The 10,392-nt window shown below is 42.1% G+C and overlaps 3 protein-coding genes across 4 annotated transcripts; 1 reads left to right on the forward strand and 2 right to left on the reverse strand.

Moving 5' to 3' along the window:
* The first annotated feature begins 385 nt into the window (after positions 1-385).
* Positions 386-9,494, forward strand: LOC108028590 (procollagen-lysine,2-oxoglutarate 5-dioxygenase). Its single transcript, XM_017100503.3, has 10 exons — positions 386-689; positions 1,716-1,801; positions 3,066-3,205; positions 3,261-3,792; positions 3,849-4,102; positions 4,358-4,459; positions 4,513-4,638; positions 7,740-7,866; positions 8,461-8,895; positions 8,952-9,494. The coding sequence occupies exons 1-10, from the start codon at positions 578-580 to the stop codon at positions 9,234-9,236; spliced, it is 2,199 nt and encodes a 732-aa protein (XP_016955992.1). The 5' UTR covers positions 386-577; the 3' UTR covers positions 9,237-9,494.
* On the reverse strand, positions 4,819-6,357 carry LOC108028592 (immunoglobulin domain-containing protein oig-4). 2 transcript variants are annotated; one of them, XM_050885803.1, is made up of 3 exons: positions 6,248-6,343; positions 5,459-6,064; positions 4,819-5,404 (listed from the first exon to the last, which is right to left on the reverse strand). In XM_050885803.1, the coding sequence occupies exons 2-3, from the start codon at positions 5,636-5,638 to the stop codon at positions 5,096-5,098; spliced, it is 489 nt and encodes a 162-aa protein (XP_050741760.1). In that variant the 5' UTR covers positions 5,639-6,064; positions 6,248-6,343; the 3' UTR covers positions 4,819-5,095. The 2 variants fall into 2 exon arrangements, with proteins under 2 accessions (XP_050741760.1, XP_016955995.1); XM_017100506.3 differs by having other exon boundaries at positions 5,459-6,357.
* On the reverse strand, positions 6,586-7,522 carry LOC108028591 (immunoglobulin domain-containing protein oig-4). The gene is made up of 6 exons (XM_017100505.3): positions 7,395-7,522; positions 7,238-7,341; positions 7,103-7,184; positions 6,976-7,043; positions 6,843-6,918; positions 6,586-6,784 (listed from the first exon to the last, which is right to left on the reverse strand). The coding sequence occupies exons 1-6, from the start codon at positions 7,483-7,485 to the stop codon at positions 6,702-6,704; spliced, it is 504 nt and encodes a 167-aa protein (XP_016955994.1). The 5' UTR covers positions 7,486-7,522; the 3' UTR covers positions 6,586-6,701.
* Positions 9,495-10,392: the final 898 nt, after the last annotated feature.

Here is a 10,392-nt window from a genome sequence, read left to right on the forward strand (position 1 = left end):
AAAAGATCTCATTAAATTTTAAAAATGAGTGGGAACAGTCTATTACCCAACAGCTGTGCAATGGAATTTTGTGGATAATTTAGGGTATTTCTTTCCCATACGATATATTTTGATTTGCTTTGATTTCTGCGGTATTTTTTGTTGTTTACGTGTTCTAGCAAGATATAAATATCTAATATTTATTGTTATTCAAAAATATACACATTTATATTTATATTTGCTTATATTCACATCCACTTTTCGCCTAATCGTTTTTGGTTTCTCTGCTGGCTTTTTGGTATTCCTTTTTACTGACACTTACGTGGCTCTACGTTTGCTACACTTACGTTGTCTGGCTTACGTGAATATCGTTATATTGATATTTCTCACATCTCTTGTTGTTATTCGCTCATTCGCGTTTCTGAATTCTCTGCGGGCGGGACTCCCACTTTTTCGAGGAGCCGAAGTGATTTGATATCCCTAAACCTTTTTTAAAAAATGCAACTAGTGTAACGCAAAGCGCCCGCTAGACAGTATCAGCCACCGCTCGCGAGTGCTTGTCAGTGCGAGAGTGAGGGAGAACGAATATTCCAGCATCATGCGAATGCAACAACAAAGCGCCTTGTTTTTGTTGCTGCTGGCTGTGACGTCGCAAGGAGCAGTCAGCGCAGACGCCGACGCCGCTGCAGCGTCGGAGTCCAATTGGAATGGTTTGTTTCTAAATTCTAGCTAGAATGAGTTCATCAGCGGACATACAATTATGCACTGCATTCATTTGAGCGGCTTTCAAGTGCATCCCACTCACGCAGACCCCACTACACAGAAAGAAACAGGAGGAATAAATGTTAATTATGTGTATAATATAAGGGGCCTCCTTCATTTCGAAAACTTCATATTTCTGTTTTAAAATGAAGATTTTACATAGTATTAAAATATTCAAATTCCCTTGGGTATTCGACCCGGCTTTTTGATACATGCGGCAGATTATCTACGATTGAGCACTTTTTATTTAACAAATTTATAAATACAATAAACTTAGGACGTATTTAAAATTAATTTCAAAATTATTCAAAAAGGGGTTTATTTTTCCAACACATCAAGTTGATTTCGGAATTTTCCCTGTGTATACGTACCACATATCTCTGAGAATTTGTTTGTGATCCATGCACATCTCACATCCCCTTGCCTTTAAAATTGCTTTTGTTTTTATTCCGCTTTGATGTTGCGGTCGTTTACTCTGGAATTGCATGGAAACGGAGCAGATGCAGATGCAAGTTTTCGTACTCAGATGCGTCTGCTTTCAAGATGGAAGATACAAACGGTTCTGGAAGAGCAAATTCTTTTGCATATTCATAAATAAAACTTGTTCAACTTCTTAGCTAATATTCAAATGACCGGTTGGTGATCCACATACAATAATGACTAGGCAAACCCATACATTTTTAAGCTTTTGTGATTTTAATTGATCCCATTTTCATATTGTTTTTGTGGCCCCATGAAATACCTCATACAGGAGAAATCTTTGTATTTAAACGATAATTAATAGTTGATAAGATTAATATGCACACTAGATAATTCCTAAAATAAATTGGTGTTAATCAACACCATACCTTGTTATATGAGGTATTTCATGGGGCCACAAAAGCAATATGGAAATGGGATCAAATTATGATTACGCTTTTAAATGTTCTACTGCACCCGATAATTACCCTCTATAAATCTCTTCTCATCCGCAGACAAAATAAAAGTGTTCACTGTGGCCACTGAACCCACCGATGGATACCTGCGGTATCTCCGATCTTCACGCGTCTACGACATTGAGGTGAGAACAATATTGAATGAAAAGCCTAATTAATTAGAACATCTTAGATCGTGATATGACGTTTGAATTCACACTGGATATCTAAAGTCTGAGGTGTAGCGGTAGAATATAAAAACTTGATAAATTCTTTAAGTTAGTTTTAAGACAGTATGTATAAGTATTAAGAAATGTATAGGCAACCTTATTAGGTCCGAACCCAGTGTTCTTAAAATAAAATGTAAAATTCAGCACGTTAAATACAGTTACGATCTCCCCCGACAAAATTTGCACACTTTCATGGTTTCCAGAACATCTGCCAACCACTGTGTTGTATGATAATCTGTCTTGATTGTTATTGATGAATTTCTAATTTTACGACTCGCAGACAATCGAATCTTCTCAAAAACTAGTATAAATGGGAACATAAAATGTATGACAGATAAGAACTGGGTGAGAATATGGCGCATATGACTCCCGAGACTTGTCCCGCGGCGTGGCACACTTGTGCAACTTTGTAGTGCTTAGATGTCTGGTTAGCATATAGTAGCCATATATCTGTGGATGTAAGGCCCTACCCAAACATCCGGCGGCGGCGTTCGATTCTCTGATGTGGAACACCGAGATTGGCTGGACTTGTGGGGCACCGACGGCATGTAGGCAGCACATAGTGCACACATGTTGAAATCACGTAGTCCAGGCGGATTCGGTGCAGTTGCCGGGGGTAATTAGCACCACCATTAAGACTTCGTTCCCGTCTATTGATAGCTCGGAACTTTCTACACCAAGTTGGTGCGAGATTCCGCTTATCAAGGCAGGAATATGTGACACTTTTTGTGTAGCCGTTCCAAAATGTATACTTATTCGAAAACCGGACAACAAAATGTGCTGATAAGCCCGTTTACCCGGCTTTTTCATAAGCTAAAGCTGATCTCTCCCCTTTTGTTTTGAATTTCTTTTGTATATAGAGAACTGTGTGACCAAGTTATTCGACCCCGCAGCAATTGCTAAGTGAATGAGATTTGGGGGGATATGAATATTTCGAATTTCTAGTTCCATTTGTTTTAAACATTTTGCTCCTTTTTATAAGTCATTTAGAATCAAAAGAACTAATAGAATCCATTAGGCGGATCTTGTTATCACTTAGAAACCGCTTCGAAACGAAATTCAAAACCACTTGTTATGATATTTTATTTATGCTGGTTTCATAATCCAGTTATCCATTTTAGATTCAGATCAGCGGCCAGCGTTTCCATTAACATTTTAATAATATTTTGTTCTCCTACAGGTAACCACTCTGGGACTGGGAGAAGAATGGAAAGGAGGGGATATGCAAAGACCCGGAGGCGGTTTCAAGCTGAATCTCCTGCGCGAAGCCATTGCGCCCTACAAAAATGATCCAGAAACCATAATCCTCTTCACAGACAGGTTTGTATTTAAAGGTATGGCAAAGAAAATGTATGGAATCCATTATATTTCCTAGTTACGATGTGATCATCACGAGTACGCTGGACGATATTTACGACAAGTTCCAAGAGTCGGGAGCCAAGCTGCTCATCTCGGCCGAGAAGTTCTGCTGGCCCGATCAAAGTCTGGCCAATGACTACCCCGAAGTGGAGGGCAGGGCCTCCAGGTTCCTCAACTCCGGCGCTTTTATTGGATATGCGCCGCAAGTGTACGGCCTGCTGGAGGATCCTATTGAAGACACTGCCGACGACCAGCTCTACTTTACCAAGATTTTCCTCGACGAGGCCAGACGCGCCAAGCTGGGCTTGAAGTTGGACACCCAATCGCGGCTGTTCCAAAACCTCCACGGTGCCAAGAACGATGTGAAGCTTAAAGTGGATCTGGAAAGCAATCAGGGTACTTTGCAGAATGTGGATTTCATGACCACGCCGGCCATCATCCACGGCAACGGACTGAGCAAGGTGGATCTGAATGCTTATGGCAATTATTTGGCCAGGACCTACAACGGCGTGTGCCTGTTCTGCCAGGAAAACCTCTTGGAATTGGATGTAGGTGGTTTTTGATACGCTTTTGTATAAGGTTTATTATTCATTTCGCTTTGTAGGAGACAGATCTGCCTGTGATTTCTTTGGCCCTGATTGTCACGCAACCCGTGCCCTTCTTCGACCAGTTCCTCGAAGGCATCGACCAGATAAACTATCCCAAGGAAAAGCTGCACTTGCTCATCTTCAGCAGTGTCCCCTTCCACGACGACGACAGCAAGTCGTTTGTGACCAAGCACGGCGAGAAGTACGCCACCGCCAAATACGTTCTTTCCACGGACGAGTTGGACGAACGCCAAGGCAGGCAGTTGGCCCTGTAAGTCTTAAGAGTGCTGTGATACCAGTTTAATCTGACTTAATGAATTCAAGTGGGATTTCAAGTGATTCTTTTAATCAAACTTCTTATAAGTTTGAAGGCCTTTTAATTTATTCGAAATTGGTTGCAATGCATGTAAATCTATATCATGAAATTCTGGACAACTTGAATTTAATTTGAGTCTCGAATTTATAAAAGTATAGTTTTTCTAATTTATTAATTTTTATTGTTTAATAATCCGTTGTATTCTTCCAGGGACAAGGCTCGCCTTCATAACAGCGACTACATATTCTACGTGGATGCAGATGCGCACATTGACGATGGCGAGGTGCTCCGGGAGCTGCTCAGGATGAACAAGTAGGTCAAGGCTTCCGCAAGCTGATTTCCCAAGTCATAATGATCCATTGCAGGCAATTCGTTGGGCCGCTCTTCACCAAGCACAATGAGCTGTGGAGCAACTTCTGGGGCGCCCTTTCCGAGAGTGGTTACTATGCCAGGTCGCACGACTACGTGGACATTGTGAAGCGTCAACTGGTGTAAGTATAAAACTAAGATATCCTGGGCTTATACATCATATTTTCTCAAGACTGGGGATCTTGTTTTAAGAAGAAGAAGTATTATTGATATATTTCACGGAGAACACGTTTATTCTAAAGTAGTTACGACAATATAGGTAGTGTAGATATTACTTTAATAGACCATATAACCTCTTCGAGTTTGCATTTTAAAAACACCAACCAATTTATTTAAAAAAATCAATCCAAGTCTTGAATCCTGAAATACTTTTATGTTCATAATTATAAACAGATAAAACCATTTCTTTTAAAGTTATACCATTTTACAAGCCAAACGCAATTCTGCATATATTTCAAATTGATTTTGAACTGCCAAGAAAAAAGGTTCTCGAAGGAATATACAATAATTGGCACCCCCTAGCACCGAATTATCTCTGCAAACAGTGTAGAATAAATCGGTGACACGGGATGGTTCCGATCAGTCGAAGGCAATGGAGAAATCCGTCTTGAAGCTGCGCCGGTCGATGGAGTACATGTTGTCGGCGGTGCACTCGTAGAGTCCGGCGTCCATCTGGGTGGCCGGGTCGATTTCGATCTTGGACTTGACCTTGTCGTCGCCGATGCGCCACTCGTGGACGTGCATGTAGAGGTGCTGGTAGATCTCCGCCCCGTCCTTGTACCACGTGATGTGGGGCCGGGGATTGCCCTTGGCCACGCAGAGGAAGGCGATCTTGTGGCCCAGAACGTACTCAAGGTCGAAGTGCGAGGCCTGCAGGATCTTGGCGCCCTAAGAGTGGGGAAAGTTAAAGGGTGCAGCCTTTGGTGCCTCGCTAGTACTCACATTATTGTTGTTGTAGTACTGATCGGACTCCGGATCTCGATACTTTCCCGTGATTGGCAGCCCGATCTGCACCCTGGACTTGGTGCGTCCACGGCCACGCCCTCGACGAGCCTCGCAGAGGGGCGTGGCCACCATGAGCAGCCCCAGGGCGAGGCAGATGATCAGGCACTTGACCTGCATGACTCTCCGGATGATGGATTCGTTGCTGGCGGGGATCGCGATCGCGTTGCTGTGCGAATCTCGTTTGCTCGGCGACTGATCCGCTCGGCCAGAGTCTGAACCACGCTGCTCATCCCATCTAATTTGCCACAATTGTCCGGCGGATTAAATCCGTTCAGCGTGCTCTCGAAATTCGCCGCTCGCGGCTTTTTGTTGTGGGCTGGCTTTCTCATCGCCGCATTTCCATATTTCACTCAATTCCCCGGCTTGATTTGATTTGGACGCTTGCTGATATCGCACCCCTTTCCGCATGTCTTGCTGGGAATTGGTCTAGTTCACAGTGGCAATGGGACCATGGTGCTCCTTGAGTATGTGGGGAAGTCCCAATAGTCCGAGGAACTTATTCTCAGTTATTACAGAGACTCCGTAGGATCTTTATAATTTTTACTTAATTTTTTAAAAAGAAATTATTTAAAGGTAAATAAATTAGAAAGTTGTTGATTCTTGTTCCACTTTTCGATTCCATTTTTAATTATCACAAGGTTTCGACTATCATTAATTCAAAAATATAATGTTGGTATCAAAGAGTGCCTTTAAAATTTAATTTTATTTGATAGCTATATACATTACTATTTTGTAATTCAATATTCCGAATTCTTGAATTCTTTGTACTCGTTCCTAAAACTTTTACCCCACTGTAGCCTTTTGATGGCTGTGGACAGAAGGCTGTGGAGCACTCAACACTGTGGAACCAAAAGCCTCGGGTTGCTTGGTTTGCTTTCACACTTTTTAATAAAATAAATGCAAAAAAATCACTTGAATTGGGTAATTGAGTCAATTTGTCGGCTCCGTGCGCACACACACTTGTGCACTTCAGAACTCACAGATACTGACACGGATACATCCGAAAGAGGCGAAAGGTCGGCCTCAAATAGATGTTAAATTTTCATAACACGAGACGCAAAATGTATTTTTAAATATTTTTTATTTAGTTGTATGCTTTGAAGTATTCAACAGTTGCATTTCAGCTTTACAGGGTCAAAGAGTGTAGTTGTGTATTTAAAATGGTAATTGTAAGCTTTGCTCAAAAGTTAACCATGACGTAGTCCGTGCGAAAGCCGCGACGATCGATGGCGTAGATATTGTCCGCTTGACATTCGTAGAATCCTGAGATATAAAGTTACCAGGGTATAAATCATTCAAGTAGATAAATAAATTCACCTACCAGCATCCATTTGGGTGGTGGGATCGATTTCCATCTTAGACTTCACGATGTTCGTCTCTATATGAGATTCGTGTACCTGGACAGGGAAAGTACGTGTTACTGTGTGCATTGAAGAATGCTTCTTTAAGAATACCTGAAAGAATCGGTGCTGGTAGAGCTCCGCCCCATCCTTGAACCAGGTGATAGTTGGTCTTGGGTTGCCTAAAAGGAAAAGTCACAGAACTAAGTACTTAACTAGCTAATACGAGTCCCATTCCCACCTTGAGCCATACAGAAGAAGGTGATCTTGCGCCCCAGGGTGTAATCCAACTCGAAGTGCGAGGACTTTATGATCTTGGCGCCCTGAATAACCATATAAAGTAGTTAAACATGTACAGTTGTCCCTGGCTACTCACATTCTCGTGATCATAGTAGTTGACCGCATCCTGGGAACGATGTTGGATGACCACGGGTTTTTTGCCCGTGTAGTTGCGCCGCTCCGTCTTTCCCGCAGTACTTCCTACGAAAATATCCGATGTTTAGCTAATACTCTAGAGCACTTTGACCACGTACTTTGGGCAGATATGCAGACGAGGTCCCCGAGAACCAAGATGCAGAGGAAGAGGAGCACCATGCGCTCGAGATTCCAGATGCCACGAGGCATTGTTGTCGAGCCGGGATGCCGATCGCTTGCGGTGAATGTTGTGTTCAAACTGCGCTCCCGGGTTCCGAGCGATCGCCAGTCACGCCGTGCGAATCCGAGCGCTTTGATTGAATTAAGTGGACCTAGTTGGGGTCGCCAGAAGGTGCGACGTCACTTTCCATTTTCGCAACATTGTTGCACATTGCACTGCGCCTTCTGCTTTATCTGTCGCCCTGTTCTCACCGCCTCTTTATCATTTATATTTTCCCCATCAGTGGAATGTTCAACGTGCCCCATGTGACCAGCATCTATCTGGTGAAGAAGTCTGCCTTCAAGGCCATGTCCTTCAAGCACAACGAGTTCGACCCCGACATGGCCATGTGTGAGTCGCTGCGGAACGCGGTAAGTGTTGAAAAATATATGGTGAAACCATGGCCAGGGTTATATAGTAAGCCATTTCGAGTCGGTAGTTGATAGATAATGGTTACAATTTTAAGATTTTAAGTGCTCTAGATCAAAGTATGTTAGAACATTATTTATTCGGATTTTTATTGTCAAAAATCATATACTTATAATAGCAAGAAAATCAGTGTATCATACCTTTTTGCTTTTAATAAGATAGTCATTTCAAGACAGAAAAATCGAAAAATTGTTTCATTTTATTTATTTAAATATTGCTTATAATGATTACAGTCCGTTGTCATAACTGCAAATCAGTTCAGTACTAAGAAATAACTTATTTTATTGAATTAGAAGGATGTTTTGGAATGTTTAGAGACAAAGTTTAACTGTTTCTTTAAACAACAAAAAAGTTTCGTAACCAAACCCATAAACAATGAGAATATTTTGAACATCGCTCATAGTGATTACAATCCCTGGTCAGAAGATTTAACCGGTAAGGTTTTGAATCGTCTCAGAGTTAAGAAATAACATACACACACAAAAAAAAAAATTATTTTAGCCAGCAAGTAACTTTCTGTCTCGACTTCTCCCCAGGGCATCTTCATGTACATCAGCAATCTGCGCTCATTAGGTCACTTGGTCAACGCCGATAACTTCAACAGTTCGGTGACACGTCCGGACTTCCATACGCTGTTCAGCAACCGGCTCGATTGGACCGAGAAGTACATTCACCCGAACTACTCGCTGCAGCTGAACACCAGCTACCCGATACCGCAGCCGTGCCCGGATGTCTTCTGGTTCCAGATCGTGACGGACGCGTTCTGCGACGACCTGGTGGCCATCATGGAGGCGCACAACAGCTGGTCCGACGGCAGCAACGCGGACAGCCGGCTGGAGGGCGGCTACGAGGCGGTGCCCACCAGGGACATCCACATGAAGCAGGTGGGCCTGGACCAGCTGTACCTCAAGTTCCTCCAGCTGTTCGTGCGCCCGCTGCAGGAGCGCGTCTTCGATGGCTACGTTCACAATGTGAGTTGAGTATATCTTTAGGAAAACAATTATTAATAAGATGATATTTTTTGCAGCCTCCCCGCTCGCTGATGAACTTCATGGTGCGCTATCGGCCGGACGAGCAGCCCTCCCTGCGGCCCCACCACGACGCCTCCACGTACACCATCAACATCGCCATGAACCGGGCGGGCATCGACTACGAGGGCGGTGGCTGTCGCTTCCTGCGGTACAACTGCTCCGTGACCGAGACCAAGAAGGGCTGGATGCTGATGCACCCGGGCCGACTTACGCACTACCACGAGGGTCTCCTGGTGACCAAGGGCACTCGCTACATCATGATTTCCTTCATCGATCCGTAGGGGAGCTACTACATACTCCATATCAAACTGCCATTTGGCCTCTCCAAAGAACTGCGTACGCAAACTAAGCCCAATGAACGATTTGTGCCCATGGAATTGCGGCATCAGCCCTCCGTTTCTGATGATTTTACACTCTATTTTGAGATCGATAGCTTTAGGTTCCCCCGACGAATCTGTTGCAGCCTTAAGTTAACTGTAAGCTTTTTTACCAAGTGCAAAGTGTTCAATTTTGACTAAATAAATTAATTCGATTATTCATTGTTTTGGAGTTTCAGTTAATGGGGATGGTATCTTAATATAATTTCTTATCTAAGAAATATATTAATAATTTTCTTTGGTAACACCTTGTAAAATTTTTGAGGATTGTTGCTGACTTCAGTGGTATTAAAAAAAATTATTTCATTCTATTTTTCAGATCATTTTTTTTACATCTATGTACATATACATATGTATATTTTTATAAAATTGAATTCGAAACTCTTAAAAATATAAAAAAATTATATTCCCAATATTTTAAGATAATATGTCAAAAAGTATGTCAATATGTCATGTTGTTTTCCCACCAATTTTCCGATCGTTCCTATGGCCGCTATATGATATAGTCGTCCCATTTTGATAAAATTTAATTCGAAATTCAAAACTAATTAAAAAATTTTATTAATTGTTCGATCCGGCTGGTTCCGACTTATATACTACCTGCAATAGAAAGAAGACGGCCAGACGGACATGGCTAGATCGACTCGTCTAGTGACGCTGATCAAGACTATATATACTTTACTCCTTCACTGCGTTGCAAACTTCTGATTGAAATCATTATACCCTCTGCAAGGGTGTAAAAATAGGATGCCAAATATAAACCTGGTGCAAGAGTCAACAGAGAGATTAGATTAATTGAAAAGCGAAACTATGACACAAACTCTGATGAAGTCTATCACGAAGAGAATTGTCATAAGTTTAAAAAAAACTAAATATTTTACAGCATAAGTAATTAAATTTTCAAAACTATAATTCATCTTATAATAAGGGCCCCCCGCCCGCTTTCGTTGCTTTTGCTTTTGCAACTAGAGTAAGAAGCGAAGTTTCCTAGTCTATGCCAAAGTAGAGTGATCCAATTAATACTAAAAATATTTCAAGATTTTTTTAAGTATTAAAATAC

The sequence above is a fragment of the Drosophila biarmipes genome, chromosome 3L, assembly GCF_025231255.1.
Source record: "Drosophila biarmipes strain raj3 chromosome 3L, RU_DBia_V1.1, whole genome shotgun sequence".
Taxonomy (NCBI): domain Eukaryota; kingdom Metazoa; phylum Arthropoda; class Insecta; order Diptera; family Drosophilidae; genus Drosophila; species Drosophila biarmipes.